This window comes from Martes martes (assembly GCF_963455335.1).
Source record: "Martes martes genome assembly, chromosome: 12".
NCBI lineage: Eukaryota > Metazoa > Chordata > Mammalia > Carnivora > Mustelidae > Martes > Martes martes.
In genome coordinates, this window is record NC_137900.1 from 76,922,992 (window position 1) to 76,943,157 (window position 20,166).

Here is a 20,166-nt window from a genome sequence, read left to right on the forward strand (position 1 = left end):
GCAAAATAGCTCAGTTCTGGGCAGTCGCTTGTGTAGCAACTGGCTTGCCAAGTGATCTTAGCAAGACCTTGCCACCCTCCGAGCCTCGGTTTCCCCATATGTGCCATGGGAAGGGTATAAGGACCTGCCTGTGTCCCTGCTGATTTGCAAGAGAGGACAAGATGGGTCCTCAGGCCCTCAGCTCTTGGTAGGACTGTTGACAGGGTCTGAGTCCACAGACCTCAGTTGGAAGAGTGGGGGATCTGGGGCCAGACAGGGACAAATCTGAGCCTTCCCCCTTACCAGTTCTGGGACCTCAGGCCAGTTTCTTAACTTCTGTAAGGCTTAGCAGATGAAACTAGGAGGAGGTTGTAAGGACCAAGAATCTGAACTCACATCAGCAGGACGCCTGGTTTGTTTTTTTTTCCCCAGCACCACCACTCACTGCTTATCAGTGAGTGAGCTCCCTGTCAGAGGGGAGTGTGCAAGTCAGGGACTAGAGAAGCCTGCCATCAAGGCTCTGGCCTGGGACATGGTGTTGGAGAGGACAATGTCTAAAAGCCCTCTTACCTGGGAGACTCCACTATCTCCTTCCACCAACCACTTTGAGGGAGTTGCAGGGATTCTGAGATTCATGTGCCTGATACTGGACTCTGCTCCCATGAATGGAGTAAGAGCTCAGCGGACCTGGCCTCGAATCGTGACTCTTCCTCTTTGACCTTGAGCAACTGACTCCAACTCTCTGAGGTCAGCCACAGAACTGACCTCTCTGGATGGCCATGGGATTAAATCCCTTGGTAAGCGCCTTGCACATGGTGAGTACCTCCCTTAGATCATCCATCCCTTTGTCACAAGAGCTGCAGTTGACCGCATTTTCTGTCCCAGCCTGGGTGAAAGATAGCCTTGGCTTCGACTGCGAGCGTCTTCCTGGGGACTGGCTATAAGAGAACAGACATATGGTTCTGATGGAAACCCAGGCCTGCCTCCAGCAGGGATGACTGGCCTGTATTCATTTGAAGAAAGAAGGAACAGGATGGGGGTACCCTCGGGACACAGGACGAGCTGCAGAGTGACCCAGAGCAAGGGTTAGCATGTGCGGCTGTTCTGCTCCCGTCCCTGCCCTGGGGAGCCAGGGAGCGAGGGTGGTTGGGGCTCCGTTGCCTCCTCCTCCCTCTAGACAGCAAGGGCTCGCCCTATTTCCCCGAGCAACACCAGCTTCTTCTTGATCTCTCTGGTCTCCCAAGGGACTGCAATCTCCCAGGTCTGAGGGACTTTAGATCCTGCTCCAGGCAGAGCCATCATGGCAGACTTCTCTAGTCCCTGACTTGCACACCCTCATGATGGGGAGCTCACTCCCACACTGCTAAGCAGTGACAGATTGTGGTGGAAAGAAATGGGCTTCTGGCTAAATTCTGGCTTCTCCACTTCCCAGCAGTGTGACCATGGGCTATTTCCTTATGGCAAAATGAGGATAGCACCTTTCAGTATCATTATTGCTGCTGTTGTTGCTACTACAATTATTGTACATGACATAAACTTTCTCTCAGGCTTGGATTCCTGGGATAAATACAGTGCCATGTGATTCACAGCAAACCATCAACACCTCTGGGCCTCCCTGCAGTTCCAGAGTAATCCCTTTCCAGGGAGGTTTATGTCTCAGCTAGAGACAGAGGCCAGGGGCCAGAAGCCATCTCCCAGGAGAGCCCAGATGCCCACCCATCAGCTCAGGCTCTGTCCTAGCTCCTAAGACCTGGAATGTCCCCACCTCAATCTCACTCCATCTCCACCAGGCACCTGTCCACTAACCAGGAGTGGGAAGTCTAACACGTGGTCTGACCATGTCCATCTGAGAGAGAGAGGCCCAGAGAGGGGAAGGGGCTTGCTTGGGGCCACACAGCCATCCAGTCACAGAACAAGGACTAGCACCCCCAGCTAATCTTCTGTTGTATTGAATCTATGGAAACTCTCAGCTGGTTCTCTGTAGCTTGCTCCGAGCTGCCTGTCCTGAGGAAGGGACTGAATCCAGATCTTCCAGGCCATTCCTCTGTGTCGCTGGCCCCAGGGGGGGCCTGCTGCCTCCTCTGGCAAGGCCAGCTTCTACCAAGTGCTGACAGGAGGCCAGGTGCATTGCCTTTCACCATAAGGGAGAGATTCTCATACCCATTTCAGAGACAAGATAACTGAGGCTCAGCACGGTTGCCTGTCCAGGTTTATTCAATCCATGAGGCACTAGTTAAAGCCATGGGAACCCCAGGTAGCCGATAAGAGGGCGTTGTGGCTTTTTCTGGCTCAATTATTAATTGAAAGTTTCCTTGCTCAATTTTTAAATGAGCAACCCCTACCCAGACATGTTCCCGGTCCCCTTTTGTGGCTGGCCCCCAATTCCCAGGCCAGGGTGGGCCAGCCTTCTGCACAAGACCTTCTTCGTCTCCCCCCCACCATGAACTCTCTGGTCCCCTGCAGGACAAAGACCACACTGTTCTCTCTGGGGGCTCTTTTCCAGAGGGCCCCATCCCATCCGTGTCTCTGTGGGAGTCCCTGTAAGGGGATCACTTGGGCCAGTGGGTAGAACTGCGGAGGGGATGCACTTGTTGGTGTGCTAAGAGACCTTAGACAAGTCACTTCCCTTGGCTGGGCCTCAGTATTCCCATCTGTGCAGTGGGGGAAGGGCCTGCCTCGGGGGGCGTTGGGGATGTGCTCCCAGCTTTCAAAGGAATAAGGCTGCTGTCTAGGACTCCACGGAACGGCTACCTGAGCCCCGCCCTGTTCTTGCCCCTGCGCACCTTGTCACTCTCCATCTGTGAGCAGGGTCAGACCAACTCGCACATCTGCTCTGCACACTGAGCCACATGCCGACGCTCCTGGGGCCCTTCGCTGTCAGGGTCCCCCAAGGGTTGTGGTTCAGACACCTGTTTCTGCCTCACGTGTGCTCGGGGAGGAGGGTGCAGCAGCGGAGTCCGAGGGGCTGACTGGGGACTTGGCCACATGTATCCAGCCCTCAGCCTGCCCGACTCTGAGGTGTGTGGCTCTCTGACCTCCAAGGTCTCTTTCAACAGGGTTGTTCGTGCACCCCCAGTTCTATTCCAGAACTTTAGGGCCTCTAGCGGAGTCCCCCCCGTGCCTCGCCATCTCAGTAGGCGTGCTGCGCAAGGGAGACCTGCCTTAAGGTGGGGGCGTGCGGGCAGCAGGAGGAGAAGGGAGCCCCAGGCTTGTTCTGGGAGAGGCCCAAGGCTCTGGGCAGCCCTGCCTCCTGGTTCCCAGCCCGAGGGAGACCCCTGCTGTCCACCGTGCTAGTCCCTTTTTCCTGTTCCAGGGCCCCCGAGGACCAGATGGACCAACCGGGGAGCAGGGGTCCAGGGGCCTGAAGGTACCAACCCCATGACCTGCCCTTCCTCACATCTCCCACGCTGGGTCCAGAGTCCGGGCACCAAGGCTCGCACCTTTCCCAGCGCCAGGCCCCTGGGGGCGGTGGGGAGTCCAAGAGAGGATGGGAAATCATGGGCCGCTCCTCCTGGTCCTGGAGCCTGAGCCTGGGTTCTGGGGAGAAAGAGCACAGAGAGAGAGCCGTGAATAAGAGGGAGCCAGAGGAGGGGAGGGAACCTTGGGTGCCCTCTGACCCCTTCCCCGGGGCTCCCTGCCCCCTCCAGAGCCCCCCCAGGAGCCGAGATTGCTTCCACTCCCAGCAGGAGCAAGGGGTCCCTGGTTATCCAGAGCTGATGATGACTATGGCAAACCACTCCCCTTGCCAGGCCTCAGTTTCCCCACCTGCACAACAGGGAGAGGGGTGGGTCTGGTGATGACATGGGTTCCTTCCATCTCCTATGGAGTGCGGGTTCTGTGTCTGTGAGGTGTCCCCCAGCGCACCCTCTCCTGCCCTCATTTGCTTTGCTTCCCGCAGGGCCCTTCCGGACCGCAGGGCAGACCGGGTCAGCCCGGGCAGCAGGTACGTCAGGCCGAAGCTGCCAGACCCCTCCCCGCTCCCTGCCGGCCCATATGTGCCTCTAAGACCCCAAATCTGCTTCCAGGGTGCGGCTGGTGAACGCGGGCCCTCGGGCGTACGAGGCTTCCCTGTAAGTCGTACCAGTTCTGGAAATTACGTAGGGCTTTGCCGGGAGATAAGCGCCGAGGTACCCAGTTCCCGCAGTGCCGTGGAAACCACACAGGTTCCGGCTGCCCCTTCTGTCCTGAAGACCCTCTGGCCTGCCTCTTTCCCCCGAGACTCAGTCTCCCCTTGGGTCACGTGGCGGGTGGGGGAGTGGGACCCTCACACACTGCGAAGTCTTCTGGACGGGGCGAAGGAGGCCACAGAGGGACTGAGGTCACCTTTGTTCTTCTCCGCAGGGCATCCCGGGTCCCTCAGGCCCCCCTGGCACCAAGGGCCTCCCAGGAGAACCGGTAAATGCTCGCTCCTCCCTCTTTGGCCTCTTTGCCCCTGGCGGGCTTGTCCCAGTTGGGCCCCTGCCTGAGAGTGTGGGATGTGGTCAGCCAAGAAGGAGGTTGGAGAGGGATGGGGCCAGGCCTCTGTTACGTGGATGGCACAGGCCTGGGGGGTGGGGTGGGTAGGGAGGGGCACTGGCCAGGGAGCTCGGGAGCTCTGGGTTGGCATCTAAGCTCACTTGCCCTCCAGCCTAGTTTTTTTTCTCTTTGCATGTAATCAGGAATAATTGTCCCTACCATGCCATCCTGTTGTAAAGATGAAATGAGCAAATGTATACAGGGTGCATAGCCCAGTGAGAAGCTGAGGAAACAGAGTATTCAGGTCTCCAAGGGACCGAGGATGGGCATTACAGGGTCTGGACAGGAGCCAATGAGGGGTTTGAAACCAAGATAACCCTTCAGGAGGTCTCCCTGGAAGGACGGGTTTGGGGGACAGCCCAAGTGTCAGGACGCCCCGTGAGGAGGCAGTGGAGTGGTACTGCTGGCGAGGGACAGGAGAGGACAGCCTCAAGGGACAGAGGAGGAAGGATCCCTGTGTGGGGCAGGGGGAGGACAGGAGGCTCCTGTCCCCTGGGGCCATGCTACAGTCCCACATCTATAGGCCCAAGGAGACCCAATTTGAAGAGTGAATTGACCAGGAGCCGGATGGGTGTTTCCAGAGGTGGATCCCAGGTGGAAGGGCATTCAGACAGATGGAACAGAGTGAGCGAGGCTGTTTGGAGAGGCTGGAAGGTTTCTGAGTGGGAGAGGGCTCCTTGGGTTTGAGGGAGAGAAACAGGAGACAGTGCAGATGGTTTGAGGGGGAGGCAGGAGACCGATGGTGAGGAAGGAGCTGCAGGCAGCGGGTCCTCAGCATGGCAGGTGGTGGGGGGCATGGCGACAGGGTCCCAGGTTCTTGGACCTTCTCCCTTACCTGCCCCTGCAGATTGCACTATTGGGCCTCAGACCCCAGAGAGGGCCCAGGCTACCTTCTCAAACTGTTGTGTGTGTGTGTCTGTCTGTCTGTCTGTCTTACAGGGCCCTCAGGGACCCCAGGGGCCACTTGGCCCTCCGGGAGAAATGGGCCCCAAGGTGAGTGCTGAGGGCCCCTTGCTTGTCCTGTGATGGACGGTATCAGCACCTCATGGCCCTCCTCCGCCGGGGGTCCTAGGCCTGGCCTGGGAGATGGTCGTGTCCTATGTCCTGCAGGAACCCAAGGGTAGACCCCCCCACCCCGGCGGGAGGGCAGATCCATGCTAATGGCGTAGGGGGAGGAGCTGGGCTCCAGGTCCCAGGGGCAGCGCATGGCCTGCTGGGGTGCCGGGACCCTCTGGTGGGTTGGCAGGGCCTCTTCTGTGCCACCATGGGAAGTGGCAGTGCCCCCTGCCTTCCCGCCCCTGTGGGAACTTCCGCTCAGCACTGAGGTTTACCTGCCAAACCTGTCTTTTACAGGGCATGCGCTCTAGAGGGGCCTCAGGCCCCTCTGCCTTAGCCAGAGAAGGAAGCAGAGCCACAGCTTTGTGCGGGGGCTGTAGCCATGTGCTGGGAATGACTCGGACCCCTTCCCACCCTGGGCATCCTGGCCCAGCTTTGGAGTAAAGCATGGGGATCCGTCTGCCCTGAATACAGCCTGGGTTGGCTTCCTCCCCTGTTGTTATGTGAATCATGCTATTTTCCTCCCCGTGCTCGCCAAGGGGCTCCTCATGCGGTAACCCACACTCGTGGGGAAGGAGAGAGATCCAGCAGCCTTGGAGCCCCCGCCAGGGCTCATCCCCCTGGGCGCAACCACCACCCACCCTGTGGTCCCAGCTCCAAGCTCCCAGAAGGCCCGCAGCCTACTGCCAGCTCTGTGTCTCTCCTGCTGTGTGACCTCAGGCACATTCCTTGTCCTCTCTGGGGCAACCTCAGTTATTCTCCTCCCCTACAGTCGAGGCCAACCCTTGCTGTAGGAGGGACCAATGGCATTTTTTTGCAGGGGCCGCCCGGTGCAGTGGGAGAACCGGGCCTTCCTGGGGAAGCCGGGATGAAGGTAAGGCAGGATGAAAGAGAAAATTGACTTGTTGAAACCAGCTCCCAGCTGGTGGCCACGTCCTCCCCACGGAAGAGAAACGGGCCTTTCTTGTGTGGGGATAATGAATTCTCTGTGTTCCTGGCCGGGGAGCGGGTGCTGGCTACAGCCACAGTGGCGAGCCCAGCCGACCCGGAGCCCCCGCCCCGGCCCCCTGCCCAGCGGTGTTTTCCCTGGCACCTGCCCCATGCCCTGGCGGCCGCACCTCCTGGCCTCCCAAGATACCATCTGCATTTCAGTCCCCGAGCCCCTCATTACCTGCAGGGGAAACAGGCGCCCATTGATGCCTGGGCTCTGGGGAGAGCTCTGTCCCCGCTCTGCTGTGGGATAGAGTGCGGCCTATCTAAAACAGACGGAAATGGGATCGTCCCGATTGGGGCAGGGCTGGGGGCTCGGCGCTCCCTCTCTTACTGGCACCCCCCCCCCCACCCAGACGTCAGCACAGAGGGAGACTAGTTTAGAAATCCCCACGTGGTGATCTTTTGTGGGGACAGGTGACGTTTACTCTGGTTCATTTCGGGCCTCTTCCTCCTTTGGGTTTCTTTCCAAGGCTCTCAGGGAGAGTAAAGAAGGCGGTCAGCCACAGATTTGCCATCCCTGCCTCTGGTCCTCCCTGGAGCCAAACTACCCAGGTTTGGATCCTGAATCTGTCCCTTCTTAGCCTCATGGGCTTGGGCTAGTGACGTGACCCCGAACATGGTCCCTTTGGTTTCTCCATTCATAAAAGAAGATCCCTTCTCTGGCAGGGTTGTTGTGAGGTTTCAGTGTTGAGACCCACACAGCCCGGGGGGCCTGGAGCAGGGGCTCTGGTTGGCGTTTTGCGGTGTCGCTTTGGTTCTCGGGAAGGAGGGGCTTCCCCGGCTCCCCACCCAAATCAGAGCTGGTGAGGACAGGAAAGTGAGGCGAGGGCTGGGACTGGCTCTACCTACCCCCATGGACTTGTGTTTGGCTTCTCCTAGGGTGACCTTGGGCCTCTGGGCACCCCTGGGGAGCAGGGCCTCATTGGGCAGCGGGTAAGTCAAAAGCAAATTCATTCTTCCTGGAAAGCCACCTGTGGGGCACTTGGGTCGGGGGAAGGGCTTTCCTCAACCTCCCTGAGCCTCTGGGAGAAAGAGACTGTGAATTCCTATAGCCTCATCTCATCTCGCTTGCTGAGCCAGCATTTCCACAACACAGAGGCACTCTTGGAAGAAAACGATCTTGTGGTCAGAGTGTTTGGGATTCACTGCATGTTCCCTGTTCTCTCTCCACTTTAGCAGTAGCATTTTCAAGGCTCTGAGAAGGCCAGCAGCCAAGACAGTGGTTCCTTTTGGATTAATACAAACTTAAATGACCTGCAGGCACTTTTACTTTAAAAAAACACCTGTTATCATCCTTGGAGACTCTTCCATGGAAGGTTATCTTGCTCTTTTCTAAAAGAAACCGACAAAGCTTGTCTTTCTCTGGGAAACTTTGGGATGCCTCTCTGTCCACCTCTTTATGCTCCATGCCCAGTTTATACAGTCTTTGCCCAAATGTGGCTGCAGGTGCACTGGGAGGGGTACAGAGCCGGCATCCTGTAGCACCTGCCAGGTGCAGAAGGTGGGGTCCCAGAGGGAGGGGGAGTTAGGGAGGGCCTCAGCTCCTGGGGGCACCAGAGGCAGGTGCCCTTCATTTCTTATCTCCCCTGTTTTTCCAATGCCTCGTGCTCCCCCTGCCCAGAGTCAACTGAGGCTCCACAAATTGAGTTAAGACGTGGAAGGAGCAAGAAAGACCACAGGGCAAGGCAGGATGCGTGTGCAGCCTGAAACCCCAAGATGGTAAATCTTGTGTGTCAACAAAGACTGATCAGTACGGTTTTCTTAGAGTGCTGTGTTAAGAAGGATTCTGAGGTTCCATCTAGTTACAGTAGAAAGGAGAGTGACGAGCACTCACTCGATGCCCACTATGTGCCTGGCCCTTCTCTCGAAGCACTGGGAACCGAGCAGTGAGTATCATCAGGAGGCCGTGTTCTTACGGAACCACATTCTAGTAGATCCATTTGTGACATCTGCCATGGGCACAAGAAGGGTGGTGTCTACACGCTTCTGGTACCTTTGCCACCCCTGCCTCTGATGACCTCTGAGGCCCCTTCAGGCTCAGCTGCTGAACAGCCATGAACTCTGAAAGCCGAGAGAGACCCAAACAAATCTGACAGCCCGTTCGAGAACTCAGAAGGCCGGGGGCATCTCTGGAGCGGGGGCTGCAAGCAGAGAACCTAGCTGAGGGTCAGATGGGGATTTGGGGTCTTGACATCGATGGGGAGTTCCATGGGAGCTCACTCCAGCTGCAGAAATGATATGTCAAACAGCTGCCATTCGTGAGCTGCCCTCACTGTGCCTTACAGGCACCCTCACAGGAAGTGGTGTCAGCCCAACCTTCTGATGAGAAAACAGCTGCCCGTGAGGGCTAGGTAGTTTGCTTGTGGTCACACTGCCAGCGAATGGGGAGCCCGTCGGGGGAACTGAGGTCTGTATGACATCAGAGCCTTAACCACTGAGCAGCCATGTTTCCAGCCAACCAACTAACTAGGACACTTTGTAACTGGTGAGCTGGGGTAGCCGCCAGGTGTCCACCCTGCAGACAGGCTGGGGCTTGGGGGTCTGCTCCTCCTCTCTGAAGAGCTGGGAGTGCCCCCCCCCGCCCCGGCTCGCTCACTGGTTCAGCCACTGTTGGGCACCTTCTGTGTGCCAGGCATTCTGGGGCCCTATTGCCTGGAGACAGCAGGGTTGGGGTCCTGCCCCAAGGAGGGGGAGGAAGTAAAAGCACATTGGGTCCCTTCCCCAGGAATGTCTCATCTTTCTCCACCACCCTTTCCAGGGAGAGCCAGGCCTCGAGGGTGACAGTGGCCCTGCAGGGCCCGATGGGCTGAAGGTGAGTGTCTTGCTGCTGTGGGATTGGGGGGCAGGGGGTGGGGGGAGACCGGAGTGTGTTCTGGAACGGTCTTCTACCTCTGCCCGTATTCTCCTCCCATCCAAGGCCTGAGCTTTCTCCCGGAAGCACTGTGTTCCCATACAGCTCCGAGACCGGAGCTCCAGCCCCTATCACAAGCACCCACCCACCCACCCTCACTGCTGCCCTTCTCAAAACTACAGCTTCTCTCGGTTAAGGGTAGTGTCTGTACAGCCTGCTCCGGGCTAGACCCAGGGCCAGCAGCTTAGCTCTCTGTTATCTTGCAAACATCCTAAAAGATCAGGAAAATCATCATCACCGCCCATGACCTGTAAGCCACTCTTCATGGTGGGCTCGTCACCTATGTATCTGATACTATGCTGAGCCCTTTGTTTATGTAACACCTCAGTTAATGCTGCGGGGTAAGTTCTGTCTTTTTTTTAAAGATTTATTTATTTATTTATTTGACACAGAGAGAGAGATCACAAGCAGGCAGAGAGGCAGGCAGAAAGAGAGGAAGGGACGCAGGCTCCCCGCTGAGCAGAGAGTGCAATGTGGGGCTCGATCCCAGGACCCTGAGATCATGACCTGAGCCGAAGGCAGAGGCTTAACCCACTGAGCCACCCAGGCACCCCGAGTTCTGTCTTTAAATAAGGGAGACACAGAGAGGTTAAGCAACTTGCCCAAAGACACACAGCCAGTAATTGGCACAGACAAGACCCAAGCTTCGGCTCCCTCTCTGCACCGTGTACCATTCTAAAGGTGAGGCTGAGGCTCAGAAGGACACAGAGGTGCATTCATCCAGAGTCTGCGGCTGTGAGTGGAGAATCCAAAATTCAAACCCAGGGCTCACTGGTGCCTGACTCAGCCGGGCCACGTCCCGTAGATTCCTCTGAAGGTGCAGGCACCTTCAGGAGGCTCCAGGGCTCCCCTGCACTATGGGGCCGGTGGGCATCACTCTCCGACTTACCAGCTCCACGTCTAGCCCAGGCCTGTCCCTGGCTGCCAGTCCTGGGCCAGCCCTAACCCTGGCCCAGTACTAGATAGGCTCTCCCCAGGGTGGCCGGTCACACTGAGTCAGCTCCTCAGCCCAGGGCCCCAAGGGCCACCTCCCAGGATTCCCTCTGTCACCCGTTTACTCTCCACATGACCTCAGATAAGCAGCCCTCAGTTACCCCATCTCCAGACCCCCAAGCCCACTGCCCCATGCCCATAGCTGCCCTGGGTCCCGGGCTTCCCCGTCTACCAGGGTGCCTCAGGGACAGGCCCCTGGCTGGCTCCCCAGCTGCCGGGGTTTTTCTTGCAAGGCCGAGAGCGCCCCCTGTCTGCCATCCGTCTGCCTCCTCTCCTCTCCAGCTCGGACCGCATCCTAGGGTACAGCCGGGCCCCTTGCTGGGAAGGACAGGACAGCGCCTCTACACCCTTTGCCCAACGCCTGCTTGAATGGCAGTGATGCTGGAGAACATTCTAGCTAAAATTCTCAGCATACTCACCATGCGCTCGCATCACCTGCCTTAAGAGCTCTATGTGACTGCACTGGTGTCATCTTCCCAGCCGCCCTGGGAGCTGGATTCATTCCCGTCCCCACATGACAGATGGGGAAACTGAGTCACGGTGCAGGGGTCTCTTCCATTTCTGGCCAGCCACCTTTCTTCTCCCTGGAGTTGTGCTGAGGTTGGATGGGAGGTGGGGCTTCCAGGCATGAGTGTCTCACCTGGTCCTTCCTGCTCTCTCTGCACTGGCGTCTCCCTCCTCCACTCCCTTCAAAGCAGTTCTGTCTCAGACCTTGGATCAGAGTAGTTGCTGCAGACGTCCAGCATCTTCTCTGGTCCTCGTGAAACCCAGGAGACACCGTGCTGTCTTCACAGTGTTTGTCCAAGAATCACCTTCCTGGGGAAAACCACCTCCCGGACACACACAGTTCGTGAGAGTCTGTAGCGTGCTTTTCTGCTGCCGATCTCTGTTGAGTTTGCTGACTCGCAGCAGATGGTGGCGGGGACAGTGGTGGTGACTCCTGGGAAGGCTAACCTTCGTCTGGAACTCACGTGCCCGATGCGCCGCTAAGCTACTTACACGGATTAGCTCTTTCAATCCCCATAGTAACACTTTGCTGCTTACTTTACAAGTGAGGAAATTTGCCCAGGGTCACACAGCCATTGAGAGGTGGCAGCAAGATTCAAATTTAAGTGACATGACCCCAGGAGTGAGGGAGGTACTGTCTCCTGCACAGAGAACCTTGGAATCTGAACCCTAGGGTCTCATGCATGCTCGGCCACTGATTTCCATGTGTGGTTGGGAAGGCTCCTCCTCCCTCTGGGCCTCAGTTTCCCCATCTGTAAATCTAGAAGTTTGAGCTAGACCATTTGTAAGGCTCTTCAGAGCATTGGCGGATGTCCGGGGGACTCTAGGATCCTCCAGGACCCCCCTACCCGGAGCCCATTCTGTAGGGGAGCTACAAGTTTGCTATGCCAGGCTGGAGGGGGCGGGGTGTCTGGGCAGCCCCTGGAGCTGGAGCACCTGCCAGTGCCAGGTTGGGGCCCCTCTCTGAAAACCAGCCCAGCCCCCTGGAACAGGCTGCCTGCCTTGGAGAGCTGGGAGAGCAGGTGGTCAGAGATGACAAGCCAGAAGGGGGGGGTCCTGGAGCTGAGGTCTGCAGAAAGGCTATCATGACAGCACCCTGTCTCTCTGCCAGGCTGTGCTGGGAGGCCAACAATCTCAGTGGGGACGGATCTCACACACCAACTTGTCCGACCCTCTCCGGGTGCCCAGATCTGCTCTGCGCTGGCCCACGCCTCAGCTTGGAGTGGCCCCTCCCTCTTATCCATGCCATCTCTTGACCCCTCTTCACTAGGGAGTCTCCCCCCACCCCCTATAGCTGAGCTAGAAACCGCCCCAAGAGGCCCCTGCGCCAGCCTCCTGTGCCTAGAACCCAGGATCTGGCTTCATGCCCTCTGCACCCTGATCTTTCTCCTGGACCCACACCAGGTTATCAGCGCTCCTTGTAAAGTGTGGTGCCGGGAAACAGAATTGGCAGAGACACTCTCCCCTTCTCCCAGCCTGCTCCCCCGCCCACCCCTTCCTCCTGGCCATGACTTCATCCCCTTTCCCACGGGTCTCCAACCAGTCCCAGCTCAGCCACTTGCAGACTGGCCACACGCCCCACCGGGCCCGCCAGCCCCGATGGAGGTGACCTTCAGACAGGGACACCACCCTGTTCCTCTGGGGCTGCTGCCCATGCCGCGCCCCTCATCCCTGCTCTGCCCACAGACTGCCACAGCCCTGCCTGCGAGGACGACGTGGCCTGGATGTGGCAGGTGCTGTGTCCGTTGTGAACTGCCATCCTCTGGATGAGGAAGTTCTCTGCCGCCGGCAAGGACGAGAGCCGTGCAGAGCAGACGGCAATGGGAGAGGCTGTTCGCAGTAGAGTTGGACAGCAAAACACAAAAAACAACATGGAACCGGGCAGTGCACTTGGATTGTGTCTTTAAAGCTTCATGTACTGCTAACTAGCTTCCTTGCTTTCAATCAGCTGTCCCACTGCTTGGAGCCTGGTACATAGCAATGGAAACTATGACCTTTGCCTTATTAGTATTATAAACTATTTGCATGTAAGCAAGTGTTGAAAAGGCAACTCAGAAAAATGGAGTTAGTTCTGAGAGGCAGGATTGGGTCAACTGTTTTCTTTTTTTAAAATTCCCTTCGGTGTCTTAAGACTCCTGTCCTCCCCGTGTGTCAGTGTTGGGGAGAAAGAGCCTGAATGTCCCAAAGCTGTCTCCTCCTTGTGAACTCGGGGGACAGGAGTGGTCAAGGTCCTGTGTTCCCTCTGAGTGACTTTCTCTCTGGCCCGAGCACCGTGTCAGGGGTATTTCCTGCACCTGCCAGGACACACCACCCTGACTGTTTTGGTGGCTCAGGGAACCATCAGGGGAAATCCAGGGGCTGCTTGGCTGTGGACATCCAAATGGAGCCCTGAGGTTTAGTGCCTCTGATTGGCTAAGGGACTGATTTATTCTCTCTCTCCTCCTCATGCCTTTCCAACCTAGGGGGACAGGGGTGACCCTGGGCCTGATGGTGAACGTGGCAACAAAGGCCAAGAGGGACTGATGGGCGAGGACGGGCCCCCTGGCCCCCCTGGCATCACTGGCGTCCGGGTGAGTGTGCACAGCTTCGTGCTAGCACCGGGGGCGTCTGGGCACATGTACCACCCATGTCTGTTCAAGCAGTTAGACAGGAGGTCTTTTGATGGCAGCTGCCTAAAGGCCTTCCGCTTCTTCCACCTGGGGGTTTCCCAGAGAACAGTCTGCCCACGTCCCTCCCCTGTCCCAAGCCTCCCATGGCTCCCAAGTGCCCTCAGAGTAGGATCACCCTCCTCAGTCTGGCTGCCACAGCCTCCGTGAGCCTGGCCCTGCTGACCTTGTCCCACATTCAGCCACACTGAATTTAGCAGGGGGTCGGGGGAACTTAGCCGGAGAGGCGCTGGCCACCATTCCCCACTAGGAACTCACCACTGCCCTCTCTGGGTCACACTCTTGGTACAATGAAGGATTTGGAAGGAACGTGCTCCAACATTCCAGGGGCTATTTCTTAGTAAACGTTTGAGTATCATGGCTGACGAATGGGCCGGAACGTGCAGCAGAAATAGCCCTGGGCCCAGAGGCCAGAGGGTAAGTTCTGGCTTGAGAACCCACGGTCTATGTGACCTTAGGCAGATCATGCTGCCTCTCTGTGAGACTTGGTTTTCAGATCTTTAAAGAGTCAATGAAACTTTGGAAAGGAAAGTGTTTTCTACAATGTGCCAGAAAATAAATATTGTCTTTATGAAGCTGGAGGAGGAAATGACTGGAAGCTGGTGGTAGTGGTGATGGTGGTAGTGATAATGTTGTCGGTTGGGTGGAGGTGGAGATGATGATGATATTGATGATGGTGGAGATGATAATGATGATGGTGGTGATGGTGGTGATGGTGATGATGGTGGAGATGGTGATGATGGTGGTGGAGATGGTGATGATGATGGTGGAGATGGTGATGGTGGTGGTGGAGATGGTGATGGTGGTGATGGTGGTGATGATGGTGGAGATGATGGCGATGATGATGTTGATAGTGCTGCTGTTGCTGCTGATGGTGATGGTATTAAGGTGGTGATGGTGATAGTGGTGATGGTGGTAGAGATGGTGGTGCAGATGGTGGTGATGGTGATAATGGTGGTGATGATGGTGGAGATGGTGATGATGGAGGTGATGGTATTAAGGTGGTAATGGTGATAGAGGTGATGGTGGTAGAGATGGTGGTGCAGATGGTGGTGATGGTGATAATGGTGGTGGTGGTGGTGGTGGTGATGGTGGTGATGGTGGAGATGGTGATGGTGGCGATGATGGTGGAGATGGTGATGGTGGAGATGGTGATGATGGTGATGATGGAGGTGATGGTATTAAGGTGGTGATGGTAGTGGTGATGGTGGTAGAGATGGTGGTGCAGATGGTGGTGATGGTGATGGTGGTGATGGTGGAGATGGTGATGGTGGAGATGGTGATGGTGGAGATGATGGAGGTAATGGTATTAAGGTGGTGATGGTGATAGTGGTGATGGTGGTAGAGATGTTGGTGATGGTGATGGTGGTGATGGTGGAGATGGTGATGGTGGTGATGATGGTGATGGTATTAGTGATGGTGGTGATGATGGAGATGGTGTGATGATAGTGATAATGGTAGAGATGGTGAGGATGGTGGCAATGATGGTGATGGTGATGCCAGTGGCAGTGGTGGTGACAGTGCCCATGCTGATGGGGGCCATGTTGGTGGTGGTGGTGGCAACAGGGTTAATGTCTGTATTTTGCCATCTCCACCAATTTCATCTACTGGAACAGGAAAGAGATTCACTGCGGCCAGACTGAATGTGTATTGGTGACAGAGGTGGTGAGAGGCTTGTATTTGAGTCTCTTTGGCATCAGGGCTGCAGGACAAGTATCTCCCACTCTGGCCGGGAAACAGTGGAGTATTTAAAAATAGAATTTTATGAGCCATCAGAGCCTTTCCAGAAATATATCTCCGTGGATGGGGGCCCAGCAAAAGTCTTCATTCTGGCCCCACGGCCTCACCCCACTGGACGCTCCAGCCCTTACTCAGGATTTCCCACACCATGAGGGCCGCTCCCAGCTGGAGAGGGCCTGTCAGAACAAGTGGCCGGCCGCTCTGTCCTGGGGGAGACTCTTGGCGTCCTGGCCCTGTGCTGAATTCTTCCGTGCTGACTCACTTCTCCTCCTGACAAGGGATCAGCCATAGCAGTCACCTCAGCCCGCTGACCCCTTCCACCAGCCCCTATATCATGATTAGACAACTGCCCAGATATGACCAGCCTGGGGCAAGGGGTCCCCCAGACACTGAAGACCCACATCTCATCTGAACCCAGCGAGGTGACATGACCCGCAGGTGACTGAGCCTGTGTCTTTGGCTCTCAAATTGGATAAATAACCCCTTCCTCCCAACCCTGTGGCCAGAACTGGGGAGGCATGACATAGAACACAGACACGGTACCTGGCCCATGCCTGGACCATGGTCATATTGGTTGTGACTATTTTATTACTAGAGGAGCCAAAGACTGGGACATGGTCTAGTTCAGTGCTGTGGGTAGAGACAGGAGATGAGCTACCTGTGTAATTTAGAATTTTTTAATACTTACATTTCAAAACCTAAAAAGAGTTGGATGAAATAAATTTTAATAGTATATTTTATTTAGCTCAATATAGCCCAGATACGAACATTTCCAACATGTAATCAATATAAAAATCATTAATCAGGTATTTTGCCTTCTTTTTTTTTTTTAACTAAATCTATAAAACCTGAAATGTAATTTACTCAACTGGCGCATCTCAATTTGGATGCTAAATTTTCATTGGAAATACTTGTTCTGTGTTTAGATTTCATAAAATACATAGCTGAAAATGTAGGTTTATATCCCCAAGTTGTTCCAAACACATGTAAAAGTTTTGCAGTAACTGAATTATCTGTATTTAATTTAATTTTAAGTTAATTAAAATTAGATTGAATTAAGAATTTGGTTCCTCCATCCAGTCACCACCTTTTCATTGCTCAGAAGACTTATGCGGCAAGGGGCCACAGATGGACAAAACTAGTTCAAGACCTACCTATGAGAGGCAGGGCAGCTGATGCACACGTAAGGGAAGGGGCTTGTCCAGGGTCACGTGAGGACTTAAGCACCAGAATGCAAGGTAGTCTGTGCTCAGTCCTTCCAAGACTACCATTTCCTCCCTCCTGAGGGCCCTAGGGTGGTCTCACTGGCACTGTCCTTGGGGACAGAGATTTGTCTTCTCCAATCCACTTTTGCCATGTTTTGTCCTTATGCAGAATCAAAGGTGACCTCCCTGTAATTTCCATCCACTGATCACCCCAAAGAACACAGCTGCCCCTGTGTTCTGCAGATGGATGTCAAGTGGCTCTCCTGCTCCTCTAAAATCCCGTCTTCCTACCTTTCTTCCATCACAGTTAGTCATTGCCCCCTCCTAATCCAAGGTGGGGCCATCACCTCCCTCATCCTACAGCATATACCTCTGTTAATGCAGCCAAAGGGCTTGAATTGAACTAGTTCTTTAGTGCTTACCAAGAACGTAGATGTTCTTCCCAGCTCCCTTTGAGGTTTGGATCTTGAAGGGACTATCCTCCGGGGACCATCGGGATGTCCTTTGAGACCAGAAACACTGCCTATCTTACTCCCCACATCCCAACCCAGTGTGGCTCAGAGTTGGATTCTCTTCTCTCCCTCTCTTATCTGTCTTATGCTCACACGTGCACACTTACATGTACTCACTCACCCCCTGAGTGGCCCTGACAAGAGCAGGGCAAAGGAGAGCAAAGGGAGGCCCTGTGAGGGAGGGGGCGGAGCAGCCTATGGGAGGGAGTGGCCTGGGAACACCAGTGGGAGAGTAGGGGAGGGTGGCTGACCTTCTAGGCACAATGCCCCACTGGGAGGATCCCCTCCCACCCCCATCCGCAAGAGAGGGTGCCCCTGTCCATGGGACACAGCCTCGGGCTGGTCAGAAGTGCCCCATGGCATCTCAGAGATGTGGGAAGAGCCCCCCTGCCTGCCGCATGTCATCAGAGGCCCCAGGAGCCCCAGGCATGGAGTCAGACAGATCCGCAGTTGACTCAGTGTGCTGGGCCATGTCGTTTCACCTTTGGGCAGCCCAGGGGTCACCATCCGTGGGAGCAGATCGCGATCGGGCCTCCGGCTCAGGGTTCCCTGGGGGCTGGAACAGTGTGTGGCTCGTGGCAGGTGCAGAGACCTGCTCCCTCTGGGACAGCCTGGGCGCCTCGCAGTCACCCCGAAACAGGGATGTGTCCAGCACTGACTATGGGCCAGGCACCCAGTGAGCACAAGGAGCCATCCCCGGGTTAGCTTTTCAGCCCCATGTGGCAAACAGGACCCCTGTCCCCACTTTGCAGGCCAAGTTCCCACATCACAGGGTCCCCGGGGTACGGAGCACAGGGTGAGTTCCGAACCCAGGCAGTCCACCCTCAGAGCTCCTGTGCCGATGCCCCTTAGGCTCCGTGGCTCCCCCTCAGGTTGCTTTCATTTCTCACCCTCCTCCTTCCCTCCTTCTCCTCCCAGGGTCCTGAAGGAAAACCAGGGAAGCAAGGCGAGAAGGGCCGGACCGGAGCCAAGGCGGGTGCCCAATCCCTGTGGCCATGATATCCTCTCCCCCTCCCCCACCTCTCTCCCCGCCCCCTGCTGGGGCTCTGTGACCCTCTGTCTCTCCTCCCGCTGCAGGGTGCCAAGGGCTACCAAGGACAGCTGGGTGAGATGGGCGTCCCTGGAGACCCTGGACCCCCTGGCACCCCAGGCCCTAAAGGGTCCCGGGGCAGCCTGGGACCAACGGTGAGAACTCTTGGGGTGGGGTAGGTTGGGGTGGGCAGGCAAAGAGCAGGGGTGCAGGGGGTGGGGGAGCAAGGGAAGAAAGAGAGGTACCACCTGCTCCACTGCTTAGCCAAACCCTTGGCTGTCCCCTGTCCTAGCTGCTTCTTTTGCATGGGGACCCTATAGAAGCTGTCACCTCTCTCCCGGAGAAAGCACCCCCAAGGCCAAGTATTTCTTTCCGTTTGAAGGGGGCTGTGGGTCTTATGAAGCCAGTTACAGACCCAGATGGATAAGCACCCATTCTGGGGCAGTGGGGGAGAGGGGACCTGCCCCTCAGGAGGGTTTTACAGAACAAGGAGTTTTCCCACTGGAAATGGGCTCATGAGATAGGGCTGCAGATCTCTGGGTGGCGCTGAGGCCATCCCCACCTCTTGCTGGCCTGCCATGAAGGACGGTCCCAGGGCTCTGCTGGCTGCAGGGGGAGGAGGCAGGGGGAGGCAAGCAGGTGAGGCATCTCTGAGCTGCCGGTGTGTGGCACTGACTGGTGCCCGCAGTGTGAGTGCTCCCAGCAAGGTGTGAACGCTCCCACCATGGCTGATTTCTTGCCCCCCTGTGGGGTGTCCCCAAACACGCCCTCGGGAGGAGATGCGTGAGAGTGTCCATCACAGGCTAGTTCTACCACGTGCACTCAGTAGACGGGAATAAGCCGGAGCCTAGGTAGTGGTAAAATGGAGCAAAATTATTAGAAAGGGAGGAGTTTTGAATAGATGTCATCTTCGCTTTTAATTGATTGAAATGTACGTTCATATAATTTAACTTTCTATAGCTGCTTCTGTTTAAAATTGGCTCACAAAAGTGAAGATGGTTTAGCCACTGGGTCTCGTGAACCCCCGGAGCTGAGAGAAGGGAGGTCCGGAGGGAGGAGGGGAGCTCAGGGAGGAGCTCCGCAACCTGGGTTCTGGGCCACGGACCTGCAGGTCAGTGGGGCTGAACTGGGCTGCTGCCAGTGCCCAGGTTGCTGTGGTGAGAACCACACCTGTACCGACACGCATCTGCTCCTGTCCTAGGGTGCTCCAGGACGGATGGGGGCCCAAGGAGAGCCGGGACTGGCTGGTTACAGTGTAAGAAATCTCACCTTCCCCCTCTCGGAATTCTCTCCTGCAGGCGGGGACCCAGGCCAGCCTTGGACTCTGCCCCACCACCTCCCTGCTGAGGCCGGTCCTTGGGCCACTGAAGATCCCTGGTGGGCCCCCAGAGTAGGGGTGGGCAGACAGAAACACCCTTCCTGCCCGTGGTGGGGACCACGCGTGTGTCCTGTCCAGGTGTCACCCCGGCTGAATGTGGAAGGGAAAAGCCTCACCCCACTTTTGCATCCAAGCTGGTACCCCTCTTAGAAAAGGCTGAGCCAAACCCATGTGATACAGTTGGGGGACTAGTCCTCAGAGAGGCTCCGGGCCCACTCAGAAAGGGAAACTGAGGCTTGGGGAGGCTAATGACAACTTGTTAAGTTAGAAGGTGGGATCCAGTGTCTGAAGGAGGCACAGCAGGGAGATGAGGGGGGGGAGAGGAGGACAGAAGAAGGACAGGGCAGAGGACATGGGAACCAGAGAGGGGGACCTGGAAGCCCAAGGGAGGAGCGTGCCTGTATGCTTCCCGCCATGGCCTAGGGAAGTCGGCTGGGGCCAGCATTTTGCCCCTGCCCCAGGGGACACACCTGGCTCTCCAAGATCTGGCCCCAGGTCTACTCCAGGCTGGGGTGAGCCGTGCCCCCTGACTGTCCAAGTGGCCCCACCCCTGAGAGGTCCATCAGGGACTGACCCGGCATGTCTGGGAGTCAGGCCTCAGAGAGGCACAGGGCTGGCTCAGAGTCACACAGCGAGCCGGGGCAGAGCCAGGGCCCCAGACTCATAGCCCAGGGTCTCCAC

General features: G+C 56.5%; 1 protein-coding gene across 1 annotated transcript in view; it reads left to right on the forward strand.

The window, feature by feature from the left end:
• COL27A1 (collagen type XXVII alpha 1 chain) overlaps positions 1–20,166 on the forward strand; it is a gene marked incomplete at its 5' end in the record, with an annotated part of 135,923 nt that overhangs the window by 92,876 nt on the left and 22,881 nt on the right. The window contains 12 exons of the mRNA XM_080819190.1: positions 3,293–3,346; positions 3,878–3,922; positions 4,005–4,049; positions 4,321–4,374; positions 5,434–5,487; positions 6,371–6,424; positions 7,423–7,476; positions 9,302–9,355; positions 13,417–13,524; positions 17,996–18,049; positions 18,155–18,262; positions 19,309–19,362. Coding sequence (XP_080675316.1) covers positions 3,293–3,346; positions 3,878–3,922; positions 4,005–4,049; positions 4,321–4,374; positions 5,434–5,487; positions 6,371–6,424; positions 7,423–7,476; positions 9,302–9,355; positions 13,417–13,524; positions 17,996–18,049; positions 18,155–18,262; positions 19,309–19,362 — 738 coding nt within the window. The remainder of the gene's footprint in view (positions 1–3,292; positions 3,347–3,877; positions 3,923–4,004; positions 4,050–4,320; positions 4,375–5,433; positions 5,488–6,370; positions 6,425–7,422; positions 7,477–9,301; positions 9,356–13,416; positions 13,525–17,995; positions 18,050–18,154; positions 18,263–19,308; positions 19,363–20,166) is intronic.